Genomic DNA, 23,366 nt, shown 5'->3' with positions numbered 1-23,366 from the left:
GAAAAATTATAGAATCCCTTGAAAATCTGGTGCAGATTTTGCAAAAAAACAACCTCCAATTTAGAACAATAATTAGAAAAAGAGAGGGAAGAAAACTGCTCATTAAAAGCTACTCTAAAGAATGTTTAAAAAAACACACAAGTGTTGAGGGAGTGGGAGCTAGAGGAGAAAAGTATCCGACAAATAAATCAAATTTACCCTCAGAAAGAATTGGAGGAGGTGAGAAAACGTTATGAGGAATACCCACACGTGAGACCCTTAGTGAAAACAGAATATTTTTATGCAAATGAAGAAGATACTGACCCTCACATTACAACTAAGAAAACACCTTACACTGCCACCAAGCTGGTCAAACTAAAGAGTATCTGAAACAGAGTACGTGTGGCGCATATCCCTAACTGGGGGAGACCAAATTCAGTTAAGTGAACAGGAAGCTAATGTTTTCCTGGGGGCATTGAGTTTTCTTAACTGGTGACAGACATGCCCCATGGTCCCTAACTCAGTGAGCTGCTTATTGGGCTGGAGGGTTAAACCCTTTAGATAGGGGAGACCCCCTGACAATCACTGGCACACCTGATCAATTACTAGAAAGTGTACACAAAGTAGCCTGCTTGTAAATGGTACATGAAAGAAAATTGATTCCTGAATGTGAATCCCCAATGATGCTGCCAGTGAATCCTGACATGATGACTCCCTTGATAAGGGGACTTCCAGAGTCACTTAAACCTACAGGGATTAACCTTCAAAGGACAATCACATTGATGAGCCCAGTAGAAAGGTTGGAAGGTTTGATTAGAGGCCAGGGTACCAGGAGTGGGGACCAGAGGGATGGAGCTGATACTACCATTGATTCACTCTTTACCTCTGCCTTGACTTCCCCCAAGCAATCAAATACTAAAAAGGTGTGGACGTGGGGGGAAGTAGCACAAGAGTTGATAGATTATAATAGGAAATATGGCCCTGTAAAAATCCCAGAAGAAAGGTCGAGAGGAATCCGTCATATTGAAGTCAAGAATCTGCCTCTCTCTACCGATACTGCTGCTGCTACCAGTGCTCTGAGAAAGGAGCATCTGCATATTAAAATAGGAAAGGGAGAACAGCCTAAGATCCAACAACAATGGTGGTTTTTGGGAATTAAAAAGGGAGTTCCCAGAGATATAATGGAGGGCTTACCCCTTAATAAACTGAGTAAACTGGTATCAAGGTGGCATAATCCAAAAGAACATTCACAGAGCATGAAAAAAGTCCTACCCATTATACTCTCAACTCCCTCCCCCACCGAGAATGACAGTCTCTCCCAGGAACAGGGAAACTAGAACCTCCATTCCCTAGTAGTGGGCAGGGGAATGGAGGATGGATTTATATCCAACAGCTCACACATACAAAAGGGGGAGATTTATTGATCACGGCTATAGTGGGTCCTAAGCGTGCACCTGTAACCTTTTTAATCGATAACGGTGCACAGATTTCTGCTCTAAGTGAGAAAGATGCTAAAAGGTGTGAGGTTTGTCCCTTGAGGCGACGTTTTTGCGTCCTCAATGCTTTAGGGTCGACAGAAGTTATGAAGGTTGCTTGGGTAAAATTGATATTGCCAAGTGATGAGAGCACAGTCACTATCAAGATGGTGATTGGGAACATTACGAACACCGCAGCTACATGTCAGATTACTGCAAACTGCACCCCCACTCCCATATAGACAAGTTACGAATGTTAAACAATACCCCCTTCCCCTGGGTGCCAAGGAAGGTATCAAACTGGTTATACAAGAAATGTGAGAACAAGGAGGTGTTATACCCATTCTCCTTTCAACTCTCCGGTGTGGCCAGTTAGAAAACCTAACGAGATGTGGCGACTTACAATAGATTTTCGGTGGCTGAATGCCAACACGGATCCTTTAACCACCGGGGTCCCCAATCTGGCCGAACTAATAACCATGATACAGGAAAAGGCTCATCCAATCATGGCAACAATAGATGTTAAAGACCTTTTTTTATGATACCATTGTGATCGGAGGACAGAGATCGTTTTGCTTTTACATGGGAAGGACAACAATTCACTTTCACCCAGCTTCCCCAGGGATACAAACATTCTCCCACATTGGCTCATCATGCTTTAGCCCAGGAGCTAGAACAAATGCTCAAACCCGAAGGCATAGCTGTTTATCAATACATTGATGATATTCTCATGGGAGGGAACGAAATAACAGAAGTGGGGGCAACGCAACAGAATATAATTTCACATTTGGAGAATCTGGGCTTGCAAATTCCCCCCAAAAAGGTCCAAAAGCCCTCTGGGTTCTACTTGTCAAGTACACAAGACTAAACAACAATTAGTATGATATATGTGTTTTTGTATACCCCAACTACAAGTCACTTGAGTGTTTACAATCATCCTTGCCAATCTGCCATTAGATTCCCACAGATATCAGATTAGTCAGACAGGACTTTCCCTTTGTGAACCCATGTTGACTGTGCCTGATAATTGCATTTTTTTCCAGAAACTGAGGTTAGACTAACAGGTCTGTATTTCCCTGCATCTTCCCTCACATCCTTCTTGTAGATTGAAATAACATTGACTAGCTTCCAGTCAGCAGGGACCTCCCCAGACTCCCCAAGACTTTTGGTAGATGATTGAGAGGGGTCCTGCCATAACCTCCACTAGCTCCTTTAGTACTCTGGGATGAATCCCATCAGGCCCCATAGACTTGTGAACATTCAGTCAATACAGGTGGTCCCTTACAATTTCCAGAAATGGCAAGTCACTGTTCCTGCACTCCAACTGAGAGGACTGAACAGTCCAAGGTCTATCAGTGTTATTCAAGACTGAGAAAAAAAAAAAAAACATTAAATTACTCTGCTTTTTCCTATTAGTCAGATGACCATCATCAAGTATTGATCCAATGTTTACTTGCTGTTAACATACTTTAAAAAGCCTTTTTTGTCCGACACAAAACCAGCTAGTTTCCAACTCTAATTGAGCTCCGGCATTTTGTGTCTTCTCCCTGCACATACAAACTATGGCTCTGTAATCTTCCTGCAAAGCCTGACTTTGCTTCCACAGATCATACAGTTTCTTCTTCCTCTTGAGTTCGAAGAGGAGTTCCCTGTTCAGCCAAGTTGGTTTTCTGCCCCAGTTGCTTGACTTCTGATACAGTGGGATTGCTTGCTCCTCAACTTTTAAAAGGTGGTTCTTCAAAACTGTCCAGCACTCACGGACTCCTAAGCCCTCAAAAGCAGATTCCCAGGGTACTCTGCTAAGTAGTTCCCTGAATAGCTTAGTTTGCTCTCTTGAAATCCAGGGTAACAACTTTGCTGACCTTTTTTCCTTTTCTTTTTTTTTTTTGGTAGTTATACAGACAGCTCTAGAAATGCTCAACCACTCCTTACCAGAAAGTATATATTTTTAAAACAGAAGCATAACTTATGGGACCAAGAATGTGACTGTATTATTTTTATTTTGGGAGGATTTATTTTTTGCCAGCTAAAATAGCTGCATTCTTCAAGGGCAGGGATTGCATAAGGACTCTGCAGTTGTTGCATTATATTACCTGAGGCCTGATGCAGCTAGAAGTTTTATTTTTGTATAAGTAATGCCTTCTATCATTTTAAGTTGTTCCTCTAGTTTTGCATACTTGTTAGGTTTCTACAACTTTATTGATTATTATATAAAAAGTAGAAATCCCTGCATAACATAAAAAGGTAGGAATGTTATTGATCCATTAGGCACCAGCTATTCCTGCTATTAAGAAAGCTTGCTCTACAGCTCATCTCAGAAATTCTTCATACTTTAGAATAAACAAGTTTATCCTCTGGCACTCCTCAGTCCTGGATCTCCATTCTTCCCATGGAAATTTCCATAATGTTGTTAATTTTGTACAGAGACAAAAGTTTAAATAGAGCTTCATAAATGCTCTATATTAAGACTATACTGTACAGGAACATCTTTTAACATGCCTCTGATATGTTAGCACAAAATGAGCTTATTGATATATAAACTAATGTGGCATTCAAGTTTTCATCTTCATAATCTCAGTAATATAAGCAAACTGCTTTCCTGTTAAATGTTTCCCATATGTTATAGTATTACATATATATAACTTCATACATGACCTAAAAGTTGGTTAAAAGGTAAAATGTTTTAAATATATTTCTCCAAAGCAATGAAAGTTGAAAATAACTACAAATCAGGATTTTTCTTCATAATTTTTAATACTTTTCACTTTTAAATACTGGTTTAAAATTTGTGATTGTAACATGGAAGAGCCATCTTCTTTCAGTTTTTTAGAAACTTATCTTTAGGATCATAAAGCTATTATAGAACAGTTACACTCTATACACTCAAGGTACTAAAATATGATTCATGTTTTGAGTCTGTAGATGAAAAGTGGCAATTCAAATACAGCATTATCTGTACAACTTGACAAAAATACAAGTGGACAATATGATCAGTTTAAAGAGAATCTGCACAACTTCAGATAAGCCAGCTCAGCCCAAATAGCATCACATTTTTCACAGGTAAATTTGTCAAAATAAGATGTTCAGGTTCTCGGACAGGATGAAAATTACCATCTCTCATCTGCATTCCCAGTACAAGTTCTACCAAGTAATTTCCTTCAGATCTAGTTCAGCAACATCCACATTCTCTGAACAGACACAAATATTCAGAGAACGATATCTGATGGAGAAGATAGCCATGTTCTCAGCCTTTCAAATTGGTTCAGCTTATAAAAACAGCCATTCTAGAGTCATGGGCTACTTCTGCAAAGACCACAGTTGTATAAAAACTACGGATCCATTAACAGGAAGAAGAGAACTCAAATGCACAGATATGTGGCAGTGACTGGAAAGAGGGGTGGGCTCAAGAGACAGGAGAAATTTTATAAAACTATAAAAGGAAGATCCCTTCTGGAAGAAAAGACCTAATGGCTACTTGCACATGGACAATTTGAGAGGCTGACAGGAGGTCAGGAGGTCAATTAATTCCAGTTTCTCAATCTTGCAACTCTTTCCATATTCTTTAAGAAGCCTCTTACAACTCTGATTGGGCAGGGATAGCTGTAGTGAAGTACCAGTGCCTTTATCTAAAAGTAAAATATTCTTTACAAATAGTGTCTGTAGTTTAATTTTATTTACAGAATAAATTGCAAAAGCACATCACATTTCGTGCAAATGCAACTAATGATATAAAATTTAAATACTGCTTTGTAAACTTTCCATACCTTTGTAAAATAAACACATCCAATTAAATTATTAAAAAGCTACTTGCCTGTGTTCAACAATTACAAGAAATGGCAAATAAGGAGTTAAACTCCTTATATTTTGTACAAATTTTCATCTTATTTGCGTTGCTAGCCTTAACATATAGGCACTTCTCTACATATTTAAATTAACAGAATAACTCTGTAATAAGGCATATTCCATGCACATCATTAGAAAAAGGCAAATAAAAAGGGAAAAGTTATGAAACATGAAATTTGCATGCATGTGCAATCAGGTGTCATGTATGATTTCATCTTTATAGAGAAAATGAACAGATAAAGTATTTTTTTCAACACTGTGCAGATCACATTTAATCATTCACCAAATCTCCATTAAGTTGCTCTCTTGTATTTATTTTCAGGCACCTGCCATACTATATCAAATAAGACTTTCAGTTTTATTTTGAATATATATATATGATTTTCTTTTTCTTGAGATACACAGGTCGGTGAAGTACCCAGCAGTTTCTGAAGAGTTTTCAACTTCAGGACATGGATATAAGACCATCTCCAGAACATCTCCAGAATCAAAGGCAGGCAAATATCTGACATTTAAATTCTCACAGCAACCAGAGGGAACTTTCCAATAAGAACTACACATTCTTATAGCTCTGATGGGTTTTTGATGAAGACATGCAACTCATATTTTACATGAACCTCATAGCATGGCTTTATTAAGATGATGAAAACATATGCAGGATCTGAAAATAACGTACTCATCCTCATTCTATGCTGGGAATGTTGTCCTATGTAGTCCAAATTACTTCAATAAATATTATAGTGTACCTTCTCTCAGCTTCAGGAAAGCCCCAGATATCATGCAAGAAAGCAGTCCATGGACAGATGACTTCTAGCTTTCAGACATTCTCTTGCCCTCTCATACAGAATATGCCTAGAAATTTTTGGATCATGTTTAATAACAAAAATTCTGTAGCACATATTACATAACTAAAAAATACAATAGAAATATAAAGATATCTAGAAAAAAAAGCTTTTCATGCTCTTACTCCTTCAGAGACAAAGAACTTCATAAGAGTAAGAAAACAGAAAAGGTTAAGTCAAAGGATATTGACAGCCCTCAATTATTAACTGATATTTTATGTAACAAGATGATTAATTATAGAAACATTCAGCAATTAAATATGATTATACAAAGCAAAACAAAACCTGCCAAAACGTCACCTAGTATTTACTAAACTTCCCCCCCCCCCAAATACCACATACATTTTTGTGCATATAAAGCACATACAGTATGCTATGTGTGCATTTGTCTTTTGTGCTTTTTAGATGCATAAAAACTGCACAAGTACCTTAGGAATGTTGATAGTGAAATTCTGCAAGTTGTTTAAAATTAAAGCAGTAACCCATGTTGGTGATTCAAAGTTGTACAAGTTCTTCCTCTTGAGCAGGCAAATAAAATAGCCATATACATGTTATCAATACATCTAATTATAATTACACACTGATTCTGCAAGAAAATTTATGAGAGAGATAATGTTAAATATTCAGCCTCATAGTGTCACAAAACTTCTTTACTTCAGTATACAAAGCCTAAAACTTTGGCCATAAGACGATTGTAGATCCTTCATTCCAGTATGGAGTGCTCTATGCATGGTCACTTCAGTGTGGAATGCTCACCCAGTCTTGTTCTGATCACTGCAAGTAATCAAAAACAAAATACAGTACTGAAAATTTTGAACAGTAATAGGAAAATGAGAAATTGTTAAACCCCTTAAATAGTATCAGCACTACTATTATCATGTTTGATCTATTGGTTTATGACAGTCATGTTTTAAATGGTTCACTTACACTAGTTCTCTAACAATACAATTAAAAATGTGAATCATTACAGGGCTACCTGTTACAGAAGGATTGAATTACTAAGACTTTTGGAGTCTGACATAATAAATAGAACCTAAATACAGAGGTAGCCTATGTCATGCATAGAAAAGTGTTAAAAACTCATTTTCAGATCATGCTCTAATAATCAAGCTACCAAATTCTGTATCTGGAATTTAGTGGTTTGACACTACAGTTATACGTAATGAAGTATATGGCAAGAGTCTACACTAAGACAAATTAAGCAAAGCCTTACTTAGCACAAAGGCTTACGTCTGACAGATTCAGACATCCCCAAAAGTGACTGAGAAATTATTTTCTAATGTCACATCATCATTTAAACCTTAAAATAATTTTAGGTTAGCCCAATGATCTATATCATTAAAATACATCCATTAACTTCAGAAAGCATCTGTAAACCCTTTTTCTTTCTTAGGCTCATCAGAAAGACTAAAAATTTAAGTCACAGTCTTTTAAATACTCCAGTAATTGACATTGGTTTGTCAGAAAAGTTCCATTAATAAAAATCCTAGATCTAAACTATTCTGTCAGTATAAAAGAATACTTTGACCTTCATAATAGTCTATCAGATATGCAAGTATAACTAGAATTTAAGATATCAAAATCTCATGAGGCTCTAAAGAAATTTCAGTATGTTTTCTTTTTCAGAACACATGTAAAATGCCTGTGATAGCTGAGAAAAAAAAAAAACCACATCCTTTTATACTTCTACATAAATTAAACATGCATGCAAAACCTTGGAAGACAAACTAGTAAAAGTCTACAAAAATGAATGCTTGATAACCTGTGCAGCCCTTATTTATCGTGCTAATAATGAATATGAATTACACGAATGTTTAAAAAAGTATATTGCATACATATATTAAAACTAAGCACTGAATTAATGTTAATTATAATACATTTCTAGATTGCATTTCTGTTTGGCCTTAAATATTTATGATAGTGAATCAAGAATAAAAAAAATGAATGCATACCTGTTAATACTAGAATAAAATAGGCTGTCCTGCCGTTTTCTCTTGCACATATGATGTAAAACGCTTTAAGAATTTTGGATATTCTCGCCTTGCCACTGCCCGTAACACTGATGCTGGTGCCCATCCTCCTGGGTTCACTAGAAGTAGACAGGAAGCCAGATACTGAAATACAGCAAATCTGATAAAAGCTAGAAAAGAAATTTTAAGTTTGTATTCCTGAAACTGTTTCTGAAGTAACAGGAAAGAACAATCAGCAGAATTTATGCCCTTACAGCTTTTATTGCAGCACTTTCTACTCTTAATACTCCAATTCAGTCTCATTCTATGACAACACTATTTAGAAAACATTAAACATGATGTGTTGTCTTTGGGGAATGACCAAATCAAAGATGATATTCTTTAAGAAGTCAATCTTTTCAATAACTGCTGCATTTGCCTACAGATTTGCTACACAGCCAATGTCTTACAAATTATTTTTAAAGCACTTTAAAAAAAATTGAACTGATTCTAAAATATACTTAAATTCACAGGTCAAGTACTTTGCTGAAAAAGCTGCCACTTCCCATATAATCACAGTTCAGAATTTGTCAATGAAAATGTATTTTTAAATAACTGTGAAACTTCTAAACAGGAAACAAAGCAGCTTACCCCAGAGTTTAACTTCATATAGTATTATTTCTACAGGATTTAATACAAGTTGCATCACTCCTACATGGCAAAGATTTACTAAACCCATTTTTCAGATTTTGCTTCTTTAGTAAACTGTGTAATAGGTGGACAAAAATAATAAGAAGGTGAGATATTCAAAGTGTTTTGTAGCTGCAGTAGAGGGGCTAATAGGTATGTGGTTCCGATACTATAATACACTGCAAAATACTGGGTACAGTAACAGTACATTTTGGCTTTGCTAACTTTGCAGTCAATACCAAAGATTCTATCAGTTAAAAAAGTTAAAAATATGTAGACTATATTATACAGTTTGTCCACCCCCCTCCGCCCCAAGGTTCTGTACTTAGGATTGAACTACACATTACTTTCATTTATTCCTCCCAGAATGCCACACAATGAAAGATATCATTCACTGATTGATGTAGCAGATTCATTCGAGTCTTTTTGACCATGAAGACCACAAGTGTGATCCTATATATATGTAACAAAAAACTGCATCACCCTTCTCCCCCCCCCTCCATATTCAGTTCCCCAGAATCAGCATATATCACGAATGTCTAACTGAAAAATTTTAGACTTACCATTAGCTACATATGTAATCTTGCATAGGATATTGTCCCTGCTTATTTCCTTGTTCCCCTCTGGTGGGCTTACTAACGTCTGACAAATCATAGCGATATTTATTTTGGCACGGATGCAACGATTGTTCAGCTGCAAAAAAAAAAAAAACAAACAAAACCCACCACCACCACCACCAAAAAACAACAACAACAACAAAAAAACACAACACACACAAACAATACACACAACCCAAACAACAACAACAAAAAAACACCAAACAACAACAACAAAAAAAACAAACAACAAAACCCCAAAACATTTGTAAGCTTCAAACAAAGTTTATTTCAGCATACTTGACTGATAACATTTTAATTTAGTATAAAGTCTAAGACACTCCAAAAATTGTGTTTCAGGGAGTTCGCATTCTAGCACTACATGAATCCAACATGAATGTGAATGAAATGAAACATACATGGTGAATAGGGAAAGGGTTAAGCTGAAATGCCTTAATCTCAGGTTTCTGTTTGCTTAATACAGTGAATTACTGTGACAAGTAAGGAAACATCTAAAGGATAATGCATCAGCATTTACAAATATCAGTTAATAACTTTTTCTTGTAAGCAGGCAATGGTATAGCAATCAGCACAGAATCAAGACAGAACTATGTAAACTGAAGGTTTAACAGATTCCATATCTACAGTTATATAAGTCTATTCCCATGTCTGACAATACTGAAGAGTTATTGATTTGATTCCATACGAAGTAACCTCAATTCTTTAAAATGTTTTCACATCTCCAGAAATTTTGCTTCAATTTTTCTGCAACACCTTAGATCTGCCAACTGTTGAGATAAAGTAAGAAAGCTTTTGGCTCAGAATGCCTTCATCAGGTCATTGTATCATCTGATTTAAACAAACTGTATTTTTGCATACCCTTCCCCTTCCACTAGTATTGCAAGACCATCACTACACAATAGAAAAATGGTATCTTAAAAGCAGAACTTGATAGAATGAAATTAACGCTTACAGGAGCACCATCATGTTCCACAGAGAAATTGCACACAATCCATGTTTCAGGATCATTTTCACTGAATGCTGGTATCTTTCTGATGGCAGACAAATACAGCACATCCCTTTGAGAAGCCGGCCACACCCTCTGCAGAGAAACACCTCAATATAAGTTTTTCTGGTTTTGCAAATTAAGTACTTACTGTTCTTAGATAAAGAAAAAAGGCAAAACAGGTCAGTCGTTAAGTAAAAAAGTTTCTTTAATATAGTAATTTCATGCAATTTTCAAAAGTGAAACAGAACATAGGTGTTGTACAGATGTGTATTGGGTCATATGGCTACACTTCATTAAAAAAAAAAAAAAGGCAAAAGTTTAAGGTCTTCAAAATTCAGGAAGCCAAGCTACAATTACTTTTTCAGTAGATAACCAGGAAGAGACACTTCCCCTTCTGTTCTCTCAACATCAGGTTTACATTTTAGTTAATACTTGTTAACCACTAGTTCAGTTTGTAGTTAAGTATAAATGGATTTATCTACAGTTATTTATGTCTCCATAAATATGGAGAGAGAAAAAGAGAGCAAGAAATATTTATAACAAATATCATTTCAAGAAGCTACTACTTTAGTGAGACAGATATGGTAAACTGGTATTATCTAAAAGTTTCAGAAGCAAAGTGTCTGAAAAAATAAAGTAAAACCATACAGAAGCCATTTTCCTGACACTCAATAGGGGAAAAAAGTCTAGCTTTTACCACAACACTACAGTTCACACAACTACCTTATTCAAAATTCAGAGTCTGCTGTTACAGCGGTTTTAAGGTAACCACATTACTAGTAAAATTGTTTTTAAAAAAATGTTTTAATATTTGAGTATACTAGTACTCGGAAACATGCAAGATTAAAGATGAATTTGTACACTTTATTCCAAAATTTTTTTAAACTGTTGGGTTACAGTTATTGGGTTATAAGTCAAATTAACATTTTAGTAAAGCTACATCATAACTGGTTGAGGTGAAAAACAATAATGAAGTTAAAAGAACAAATGTTGTACCAGCAATTATACCACCTCAACAACAGCTTGCATTATTGCAACAAAGCATATGATACAGTGATATGAGTTTCTTCCTTGTAGTCACTGTCAATTTATTGCTTCAGTTTGCTTTAGTGATTTAGTGCCTTTAGTGATATACTTAAGAGATTAAAGAAAGTCCTCATTTGTTATTACAAGCTCTATCAGACACATACACAACCAATTATGCTATCAAGTCAAATTTGAAAAATTGACAAACTTGCAGTTTAACAGAGAACTTGTTCTGAACTGTTGTTTTGAATAGTATTTTAAGTTGTTAAGATGTTAAGTATTTCAGAATAGATTAGAACACATATGCCCTAGACCAGGGGTGTCAAACTCATTTTCACCGAGTAGTTACATTTATACAGTCCTAAAATTACGTTCAGCCCTTTGAAGGCAACCATGAGGCTGATGTGGCCCCTGGTGAAAATGACCCTAGACTGTCTCACTAAGGTGTGTATACAGGTGAAATGGTATTACCTTATGCATCTGGTAAATGATGATTGCATTATCAGCTAAATTTTCCACAACATGGAAATTTTCAATTGTTGCTAAAAAAGGGGAAAAAAAAAACCAAACCAACATATCAGTAAACAAGCACAGATATCACAGATATTAGGTCAATGTTATAAACAATATGCTTAATGATAAAAATGCAAAACTTAAGAAGTGATTCCTTACTTTCCCAGTCATTACGAACATCGACATTCCAGAAGTAGTGGCAAACTTCATGCCCTGTTACCCCTTTAACAGCATGCGTTGCTTTCAAAGGATCTAAAACTATTCCATTCTCTTCCACCTCTCTTCTGTACACCTATGGTTAAATACGAAGAAAGAAATGCAGAACAGAAATTGTCAAAACTGTTATTGTTTGAATTGTTTAAAGTTTCATCAGCTTTGATAAAAACTTACCTAGAAGACTAACACATGAATAATTGGCCATGTCAGTGTTCTCTGGTAACTACCAATGCAAACATTCTTACATGGCACTTCACATTAAAATACCAAAGGAAACTGCAAAGACAAAGCTATTGCAAGAGCTGCATAAGATTTTGCATTAATAAATATATTAGAAGCTGCATCTCTTGTGGATTTGTCCTAACTCAAACAATGCCATTCTCAGAGAGAAGTTTTAACAGCATAACTTACTGAATGGTAGTATTCAAAGAGAATAAAAATATCTGTCTTCACAGCATATCATATTATACAAATTAAGCAAAAACCAAATGCTTACCTTCATTTCACCTTCTTCTACCACTAGTTGCCAATTGGCATCTCCTCCTACATCTTGCAAGGAATATGTCATATGGTTTTGTACCATCTCTTCCACCTTTAAAAGAAAAAAAATACACATTTTTAAATCATTCCTTCCATCTTCTTGAGCAGAGGACTGTACAGTAGTGGAAGCCACGACTCAATACTTCAAATCCTGTGCAGGAGCTGAACTCAAACAACAGAGCCTTCTATCACAGGTTAAGAACAAACAGATGCTTCTGGCCTTCAGAAACAAAAGTCAGAATCTTGAATCAACTTCATTCTTTATGGATACTTCCCTATCCTTCCTTTGCACCTCTAAAGTGTCAAGACTCACTATTTTACCCAAGACAGTTTTATTTCAGCATGTAGGAAATGACAAAAGATATCTCCAAACAGAATTACAATGCATTATAAGACTTGAAAGCCAATATTTACTGAAGAGCATTTAAAAAGGTGAACAAAGGGGAGGGGAGAAGAGACAGACAAGCTCTAAAAAAGCGAATTCCTATCAAAAGTCACATTGAAACCGCAACAAAGGAAAGACTCATGAGCAGAGCATGCCTGTTATGCTTCATTGGCATCTTTGCACAGTTGCCAGCTAGAGAAACAAAAGATAAATGCTTACACTCAAAAAAATTACGATGACGCAAAGACTCCACCAACAGAAAATACTCATTTAAAAATTACTTAGCTAGACAGTTGCATGCTTTTCTTAAAGGCCACATATTTGATACATTTTTATCAAGCTATGTGAATATCTATTTTTTTTTTCCAAATAATGTGCATGAAAATGAGTGGTGGGACAGAAAATTGATTTTTATTTTAAATCTACAGTCTTATTTCTTTTGTGTCCATCCCCCCCATTTCCAAATCCCACTCTCCCTCAAAAACAGAGAAAAAAAATAAAGTATCCATTGTTGTGTAATGTTTAAATTTGCTAGAAACAATTTAATAACTTTTTCCACCTAAAAGGTAGGCAACCACTAAAACTTATCACAGCAAATAAGTCCATGTAATTGACACTGAATTACTAGAAATACCTTTTTTAAAAAGGAAAAGCACTGCAAGCAAAGGTTAGTCAACTGACCAACATACAGATTAGTTCAAGAAGTGTATAATCACAAGATTAATAGCCTGAACCTATAAGTGATTTTTCGATAACATACAAAAATATTTTATATGCATACTAGGCCTCATAACCTATAAAACATAACTGAGCAACTAGTACAAGTATAAAGCAAAATTAAATAATACTTAATGACCTTTTTCTGATATGATATAGAATTGAAAGATGTTATTTACTTCTAATTTAAAGCAGTAATTTTGTTTCTACAATGTACTCTTTGGGTAATACACTTAAGACCAGAAAGAAAAAAGTAATTGAATCAAGTAAAAATCCTCAAAGTACAACATAAAAATAATCCTTTCGATATAAATTCTACTTTATCTTATTTTAACTACAGAATTCTCTACAGAAAAAAAAAATATATCAGTCCAGTTTTGGGGGTTTTCTTGGATTTTTTTTCTTTTTGTTTTAGTTATAATAAACTATGAATACCCACAAAATTTGTGTTTCTGCTTTTAGAAAGGTCATTTTTCCTGCCACTTACTAACAGGTTTCCTACAAAATATTATTCTAATTATTTTTTCCAGTGACACAATGACAGTACAATTCAAGCCAGGAAAGAATCTGGGATATTTAAATATTCAATTCACTAGCTCTGTGTCACACTTCTTTCAGAAAGGAATCCTCGTCATCCTCCCAACCTTTACCTGCAACACCTTCAGGTCCCTATCTCTCTTCTCAGCTAGCTCCTAATCTATCAAGGACAAAGCTGGCATTTATGTATTTGTGTGATGGTCACAACCCCCTGCCTCTCCTGGGTCACTCTACTACCTGGCTACCAGGGCAGTCAGGCATAATTTTGGGAAAACAATTCCCATTGTGCAAGTGTGGCGAGACAGGGCAACTGAGGTACCTGTTGCATCCCCCCTACCCCTCTGTGTTCTGTAGCTCTGCTGAGAACAATTCCCCATTGTGTAAGTGCACTGAAGTTGGGAAAACTGAGGCACAAGTACAGTGAATCAAGACATGAAGGCATACCCTCCATACTCTTGGAACTCCTGCCATATGGAAATAGACCCCCTTTCTACCTGGAAAATGTAGTATCCATCAGTCACTTTTGACAGTTTGGTACACCTGCTACCTGGGACTCAGCCCAAGCGAAATGGTACCACAACTATTTGATCTCGAAAGTTCTGAACACTGCCAGAATATTACCTCATCCTAAGAGTGGCTACAGTGGAAAAATACTGACTAAAGTCAAGGATCACACAACTCTAGAAATAGCAATCCTGAAGTGAGGCCCTTTGAGCTCTCCTGGATCACAGCGGGCCGTGACTCAGTATCTCCCTCTGAGGTGGAACACTCCTCCGAGATATCTTGCAATGAACTGACACTGCAAAACCATGGGTGAGGAGAGATTTCTCAAGTTTCAACAAATCGCCCATTGAGGAATGTCAATACATTCAAGTGAGTAATTCACTTAACTCGAGAGGGAAATTTTATAGGTATATCTCAACATATATTTCACATACATATACACTAGAGCCTATAGCTTTGTGCGTGTGATATATTCAAATATCCATGCATTAATGCGTGTGAGTATATGTGTGTTTACAGATTTGTACATAAGCTTTTAATCATATATCTCTGTGTGTGTCTGTGATTTAACTTTCTCTTCTTGTAAGTACAGTGTGACCCTTGATGTCATTGAATCTGTAATTAAGTTGCTGTTTTAATTATAACAAATCCCATTGAACTGTTTTAAATAATTTTGTTAACCAGCTGCTGACTGAGCATTATTAGATATCATATATTAAACTTGTGATCTACCTTAATAAACCCTAAATTGCTGCTAGATCAAAGCTGTGTAACATTCCATTCTGCGAGTTTGTTTTTCATTTTGCTGCTTTTTGCTTTATGCTGAATGCAGAGGGAGGAGGGGAATAGCAAAGAAAGAAGAGAATAAGGCATACAGAAGAGGGCAATCTAAACAGTTTAAGACCTTTGGAATAGTTCAGCATTTAGCCTTCTGACTTCCCCATAAAACTTGAAAGGCATATTTAGTTTGTTTCTCTCCCAATAAAGCTTCATTCCTGCTAATACAACATCTTTCAGACAGGTTCCCCTTAGGTTTGGGGAAGGCAAGGTACTATCATTGCAGCTTTCAGAGGAGAGTGAATGCTGTTTTTCACTAACAAGCAATCACTTCTACGTGATCCTTGTGCGTATTATCTGTCCAAACTGCCATCTACCTGTTGGTTGCTGTCTGCCAGCCTGCACTGATTTCAGGTACCACATTAGGCACATTGTCAAGATTCACACTTTCCCACTTGGGAGGCGACACTATTACCTCTGAGTTCCTGGCAGACTACAGGAATGGTCTGAAAAAATAGAATCTAGAATCATTTCGGTTGTAAGAGATCTTCAGGATCATTGAGTCCAACTATAACCTAACTCAAGCACTAAACCATGTCCTTAAGAACTTCATCTAAATGCCTTTTAAACACCTCCAGGGATGGTGACTCCACCACTTTCCTGGGCAGCCTGTTCCAATGCCTGACAACCCTTTCTGTGAAGAATTTTTTCCTAATATCCAATCTAAACCTCCCCTGGCACAACATGAGGCCATTTCCTCTTGTCCTATCACTTGCTACTTGGGAAAAGAGACCAACACCCTTCATGTTACAACCTCCTTTCAGGTAGTTGTAGAGAGCGATAAGGTCTCCCCTCAGCCTCCTTATCTCATGGCTAAACAGCCCCAGCTCCCTCAACTGCTTCTCATAAGACTTGTACTCCAGGCCCCTCACCAGCTTCATTGCCCTCCTCTGCACTCTCTCTAGTACCTCAATGTCCTTCTTATGGTGAGGGGCCCAAAACTGAACACAGTATTCAAGGTGCAGCATCACTAGTGCTGAGTACAGGGGCACAATCACATCCCTAGTCCTGCTGGCCACGCTATTTCTGATACAAGCCAGAATGCTGTTGGCCTTTTTGGTCACCTGGGCACACTGCTGGCTCATATTTAGCCAGCTGCCATTAACACCCCCAGATCCTTTTCCTCCAGGCAGCTTTCCAGCCACTCTTTCGAGCCTGTAGTGCTGCCTGGGGTTGTTGTGACCCAAGTACTTGCAACCTCTATCCCATGCAGCTTTGGCCTGAACATTAAGTCAGCAGTTCTTCACTTAAAAGGCCCTCGGAACAGCTCAATCTATTTTAAAATCTGATAGTCCTTTAAAAGACAAGAAAGTGATCTGCAAAATGTCTGAAGTGTTTTAAGCCCACGACCTCCCACTCAATTGGCAGAGACAAATCAATGCCTTTCTGAAGGCACACTGAACTAGCTCCCATCAGAATACACATTGACACTTCTCAATCTTAAAAACCAAGTTGCAAGTTTCTACTTGACCTTTTACTAATACCAAAATTCCCTTGGTATGAATGAAGTCTAGAAATAAGTGCCATTTATTCAGAATCAAGATATTAGCTTGCATTTCCAAAAGCTAAATCCTTAGCCTGAGGACAGAGGCCAATTTCCTATTAATAAGGTCCATAGTAGGTTGTCACCAAAAGGTGTGCTGCTTTTCTCTTTGTGCTCTCAGTTGTCTTTCACCTGCTTGTTCACTAGCAATGAAGCTCCAGAGCAGGTGGACCAACTTACTGATCTGGCAAAAGTTTGTTCTAGGGAAAACATGGGGGAGAGGGCAGAGGGGAGTATGTTTCTTCTAAGTTAGCAAGATCATCTTTTTGGCAGTGAGTCAGTTAACTTGAAACCACATCCTAAGACACTAAGTAGTAGCTTCTACATAGTATAATCTCTGCAGCTGCTGAAAAGAGCAACACCTTGACCCCATAATCCATTCCATTTGACCCAATCTTTAATGTCAATTTGCATTATTGGGGACCTGGTAAACCTCAGATTTGTTTTTAAATAGTTAGGTTTTTCAGCCACACTAGTGCTCTGATACTCAAGTTTACCATGTGGATCCACAAATGTTATCACAAGCATAAGAGATGAAAATGAGAAGGTTTGCATATTTTAGTGACTACAAGTTTCACTTACATTGAACTGGCCATGTACCCATAGCCTGACAGATAACCAAATCTTTGAAATCAAACTTGCTTTCTATTACTTGATTTCCCCCTCCTCCCAAACAAAACCAAACTTGAATTACTAATGTGACTAGTGGAGTACCAGTAGATGAGCCTATTGTGCAATATGACCTGCATACATTTTCCCTTTGCGATAAGTTCAAATTCCAGAAATTAACTGACTGCAATAGGTCAAGGCAAGCGTTGGAATTTCAATCCAATAAGCAAGTCCTTAAGTGTTAGGGTTCTGCTCACAAAGCTTGTGGCAAGGTCTGCAGGTAGTATGATTCCAGGCTCTGTTTATCAAAAGAAAATCCATTCATTCTATTTGAAAAAGCAGGCTGTTTGCAGCGTTGGCTAATTTAAAAAACAAAAACAAAACTCAAAACAACAGATCCCAGAAGGAAGTCCCATATTCACAATCATACATGGCTCACAGCAGAAGGAAACTAATGTCATGAATGCTATGTCTGAACAATTTTTTTTCTGAAAATAAAGACCAAACACATGAACTCACTTATCTAATTCAGCTCTAAACTATGATCTTCAGAACAAGCACCTAGAGCAATTTTGTACATTAGTGGACTATGTTACTACGACTACATTCACGTAGTCAGGATGCGTGCTGGTTTGACTAGAAATGAGTTAATTTTCTTCATGCAGTTCGAAACCTTTATTTTTCGTAGCTAGCACACTCATTATTTGGACTTAGTTTGAGAACAAGAGATAACACCCCAGCACAGAGTTAATGTTTTTAATTGTTCTGATCTGAGAGCCAAGGACATTCTGAGCACTCTGCCCACAGGTGTGAGGCATTGAGGAACAGGGGCATGGATGAGGCAGAGCTTGACTGACATCCAGACTGATCAGTAAGAGTATTCCATCCCATTAGTGTCATGCTTCATATTTAAGGAGAGCTGGGATCTTCTGGGGTGGTACTCTCTTTTCTCTTGGGTGTCCCTGCTCTTGCTTGCTCTAGGGTGCTTTCTATCGAGCCGGGGGAGTTTTGGTTCAGGACATTTAGTTTGGCTTTTTGCGATTTTGCAGAGGCCTCTGAGCCTTTCTGCCTTTTTTAATTTTTTTTTTTTGTTGTTGTTGTTGTTTCCCCCCTCCTCTGTTCAGGACCTGCTGCTGGGGCTTCCTGGGACTGGCTGCTCAGTTGTGGACAGAGTTCGTGGGGAATTGCCTTGAGTATCTTTTATTTCCATTTTTTATATATATTTACTATTAGTATTTTGTTATTTTATTAAACTGTGTTTATTTCAATCCAAGTTTCTCCCTTCCCTTTTGATTCTCTCCCCTATTGGGGGTGGATGGGGAGGAGGTGAGTGAGCAGCTATCGTGGTTGCATTGCTAGCTTGGGTTAAACCATGACAGGATGTCAAACATTTTGTGAAGGATAATTGAATATATTGGAACTCTTCAGTAAACATTCTCATACCCAAAATCTCATTTGTTAACAACATATTTTATGACCTTTCAGTAATAAAACTTGTTATAGAGGTAAAAAATTATAGAGAAACTTAATATTTAGCATCTTAACATTATTACAAGCAACAAACAAATTTTAAAGACAAAATTAAACCTTTGATTTAAAAGCAAGAAAAACCTATTTGATTTGAAGACCATCTCCAGCCCACACAATACAGTCGTTATGTTATTAATTTTATTATAATAATAAATGCAAAATTTTCAAGTCGTAGGCATTTTTATTAAAGCTACTGAAACCAATCCAACAGTTTCACAAGATTTGGGCCTCTGCACAAGTGATATGCATGCAAGCAGAATGTAAAAAATCCAACCATTTACTACAGAAATAAAGAATAGGAATAGAGAATTCTTTTTTTTTTTTTTTTTGTCTCAACAGACTAGTTTAAAGCAAGCAGTGATTTATGTAACAAAAAAACCCCAAACAAACAGGTTCTAGAGAAGAGGATGAAATACAGCAAAGATATGCAACCCCCGCTCTACACATTAATACAGTACCTGGGTGCTGAATTTGTGAACATCAGAGGCTAGATCAATTGAAGACATGGAGGAAGAGCAACTATGGGGCTACCAGAGACAAAGAAAAAACCAAGTAATCAGAACAAGGGCACAGTAGAGTATTCAGTACCAACTTGCAAGCTCAAGATAATGAAGAAAGGGAAAACAAAAGCACCATAAGCAGCAAGCACAGCAGCGAATGCCGATTTCATGCACCTATTATGTATTATGCTCTCAGTGTAGCCCTAAGAAGAGTATAGTGTTTCCAGTAACGTTAAAAAAAGGTCAACTGATCCTAATGCAAGAGATTTTTTTTAAAAAAATCAATGAAATTAATTTTGTGAAGGTATCTTAAAAGCAGAGGTTAGTAAGTTGGGATTTTTTTTTCCTTTAATATAATCTCTAACTGAGAAGCTTAATACAAGTCAAGAGTATTCTAAATAGATATTGAAATCAGCATTTTTTGAGCCAAGACAGAAAACAGTTCCAATTCCAGCTACTTCAATTGAAAATGAGTAAACCATTGAAAGTTATACTAGAAACACTTAAAATAAAATAAAAAAAAACCAATCTTACCTACTCATATAAAATATTATCTAGAAATATAAGTCAGAGGAGATAATGAGAAATATCTTACCTTTTGGACAAATCTATGAATCCCCACAGTAGAATATGCATTTCCAGAAGGTAAGGATGTTGTCCAGTGTAATCTGACCTTTTCATTTTGGAACTGCAACAAAATCGGTTTAATTGTTGGTAGTCAGCTGCAAGTGAGTCGACTATGAAACAGTGAGGCATCCTCAATCTATACAGTGGTTACAACAACTAATGCTGTCCATGACAGACATGAAGTTGTCATCCTCCTGGACTTCTCAGGAAGTGAATGGGCCTGGAGACTGATTTACCCATTCATCTATATTTCAAGGACTATTTCCAGGTTAAACAAAATAGATTGGCAACATTAAGAATGTTGCATCCACGTCGTAGTGTAATTATAAAATATCTAGAGTTTTGGGGGATGTACTCCAGGACTGAGTAAGTCACAGAAGTCTTCCATGAAGTACTCATCATTAACACATTTTTCAAGTATCAATACCTGTTCTTGCATTTTATCCTGTCTATCGAGAGCAGCTTCAACAGCATCAAAGAATTCTTCTTCATTAATCAGACTATTAGGACCCTCCTAGAGCATAAGAAACAAAACTAGTTCAAAATTTTGGAGACATGAGAGCTCCACTTATGTTCACTATTAGAAATAGATATTTATATATTATGCATATAACTGAAAGAAGGACATTTCTTCCATAGACCTCAAATATTTTCACCAATATTCTTTGATTACAATTCATCTGAAAACCTTTAACTTCAATTTAGGGATAGTTCTATAAACAAGCAAAAAAACCAGGAAACTGAAGTAACAGTGTCAATATGCTTTGACATCAGATTTAGGTTTTAATTAACACATATCTTCTCTTACAAATGTTTACAGTGTGCCAGTAAAGTAAACATATTAACATAATTGTGTAGCTAGACTCCTTCCAAGTATTTCCGTGCCTTTCAGATATGTGCTCAAAGCACAAGAAGACAAAATCCTGGGGATCACTATTGAAAATTCTTGGAAAGAAGAGTTCAACAATAAACAGCAGGTAGAACTGAGTCAACTATTAAAAACTTGTGTCCACAAAATAAAATGGTAATTTAAGAAAACTAGGTTTACTGTTTTTATTATATTGTAAAACAAACTGGTTTGGCAAATTTCAAAAACCTACTTTATTACAGGGATATCTGGGAGAAGCAGCTTGGCTCGTAACCAGGTAGACAAAATCCAACTTCCTATCCATCTTTAGGACAACCTAAGCTCAAGTATCTTTTAAATATCCCAACATATTAGTACTATTTTTCAGGCTATGATTGTAAGTAAAAACCTGCTTGATTAACATAAATGAAAGGGTCAAGTTTTAAAAAACCCTGCAAACTGCATTACATTATTCTTTAGAAGGCTGTTTAAGAGCGTTAGAATTTGACTAAATAACCAAACTGAGGAAGAAGCTGCTAAAACATGCAATTTAACAGATGAAGCAGAACCTAAAATAATTTAATTTATCAACACATTTCAAGTGGCAGTAGCGAGTTAAAAATCAATTCAAGTTAAACTTCAGATTCTAGGACTGCCTCTGCAAGTCAGGGTTTGCATTACATATCTATACAGCTGACTCTGAAAAGTAAGGGTACAAAACTTGCACGAGCAGTATCAAACGTACAAGAAAAATAATTTAAAAGTCAGCAGAAATACCTGTAAGCAAAACGCTTTAGACAAAAGTAGAATAAGGAAACTTGAGTTGAAGACAGACTTCTATTCTAAAAAAAAATTAAGGATTTAGATTCTTCATTTAGTTTAAGTTTCCAAGGCAGAAAAAGTGGCATGAACATGCATAGCCAAAGTCCTTGATTTACACACACACACACACACTCTTTCGAGAAACAAACCAATCTTTAAAAGCCTTGGTATTTTTAAACATTTCAAAAGCAGAATTTGTACCTCGTAGTCTGGCCCTCCAAAGTGAGACTTTTTCTTCAATTCTGTCACAGCACTTTTGTATGCTTCTTCAATTCTTCTCCTTTTCTCCATCTCCTGTAAAATTACATGATTATTTGATGCAACAAGAATGAATTGGCTGATAATAGTCAGCATGCCAATACATTGAATGACCAGTATAAGGGTTTTTCCCAAGTAACAATTGCAAAGTTGCCAATTTTCCAATTTTATTTGAATGCATGCATTATATGTGCCCATATACATGCATATATAATGCAAAGCTTGGGGAGCTAGCTACCTTGAGCATACCTTCTTTAAGTCTTTAAGAAACTAGATCAGCAAGCAAAATCTGCTATCCAGTTTAAGCACAGCTATTAATGGTTTGTTGAAGGTCGGACTTGTTATCTGTCAGTTTATATAAACTTGACACAGATGCTTGGACAGTGATAACAAAGGGTAGAAAGCTAGCTTGTTGAATGGGGTGAGATACTAGCAAATCACAGCATATAAGCTTGTATCTATAATTAGTTGGCATAGGATCCACGTGAATAATTTAATGAATTCCATGCAGAGACTAACAACTCAACATCATTCTCCCATAATAGGTGTGTGACTGTACTAGATCCACTAATGATATCTTTGTCATTGTATATTTTGAATAAAGTAGTAGTAATGCTGGAATCAGATTAAGTCCAATATTTCTTCTGCAAATTCTACATAATTATGGATATTCACAGAGAAAAATCTATGAACACTTCTGAAATTCTTGCAAAATTCAGCTTTAAGATAAGATATTGCTCTGTTCCCTTTCGGCAACTGGATACCACAAAATACTTCTTGCAGATATGAGTATAATTATTCAGCAACCCAACTTGAACTTTAATGATTCCGTGGAAAAGACTGAAAGGCCAAGTTTACCAACTGTGAATTTGGTGGCAATGTTCACTCTGGAACACATACTTTCTAGTTTCTAAAGAAAAGTTTGAAAAATAAAGCAACAGTTTTCATGCAAAACAAAGTAGTATAGTTTTC

At 36.4% G+C, this 23,366-nt stretch overlaps 1 protein-coding gene across 2 annotated transcripts in view; it reads right to left on the bottom strand.

Moving 5' to 3' along the window:
- Window positions 1-6,454: 6,454 nt before the first annotated feature.
- LOC136115713 (ceramide transfer protein-like) overlaps window positions 6,455-23,366 on the bottom strand; it is a 151,970-nt gene continuing 135,058 nt past the window's right edge. The window contains exons 8-18 of one of the 2 annotated variants that reach the window (XM_065861920.1): window positions 22,338-22,430; window positions 20,895-20,981; window positions 20,436-20,528; window positions 19,799-19,867; window positions 12,635-12,730; window positions 12,082-12,214; window positions 11,881-11,951; window positions 10,348-10,476; window positions 9,342-9,471; window positions 8,092-8,228; window positions 6,455-6,913 (exon numbers count right to left, since the gene is read on the bottom strand). In XM_065861920.1, the coding sequence (XP_065717992.1) occupies window positions 8,101-8,228; window positions 9,342-9,471; window positions 10,348-10,476; window positions 11,881-11,951; window positions 12,082-12,214; window positions 12,635-12,730; window positions 19,799-19,867; window positions 20,436-20,528; window positions 20,895-20,981; window positions 22,338-22,430 (1,029 nt within the window). In that variant the 3' untranslated portion in view covers window positions 6,455-6,913; window positions 8,092-8,100. The remainder of the gene's footprint in view (window positions 6,914-8,091; window positions 8,229-9,341; window positions 9,472-10,347; window positions 10,477-11,880; window positions 11,952-12,081; window positions 12,215-12,634; window positions 12,731-19,798; window positions 19,868-20,435; window positions 20,529-20,894; window positions 20,982-22,337; window positions 22,431-23,366) is intronic. The other variant, XM_065861922.1, reaches the window with a different exon arrangement.

Source organism: Patagioenas fasciata, chromosome W, assembly GCF_037038585.1.
Source record: "Patagioenas fasciata isolate bPatFas1 chromosome W, bPatFas1.hap1, whole genome shotgun sequence".
NCBI lineage: Eukaryota > Metazoa > Chordata > Aves > Columbiformes > Columbidae > Patagioenas > Patagioenas fasciata.
Note: the sequence above shows the minus strand (reverse complement) of the source record. Positions and strands in the feature narration are given on the sequence as shown.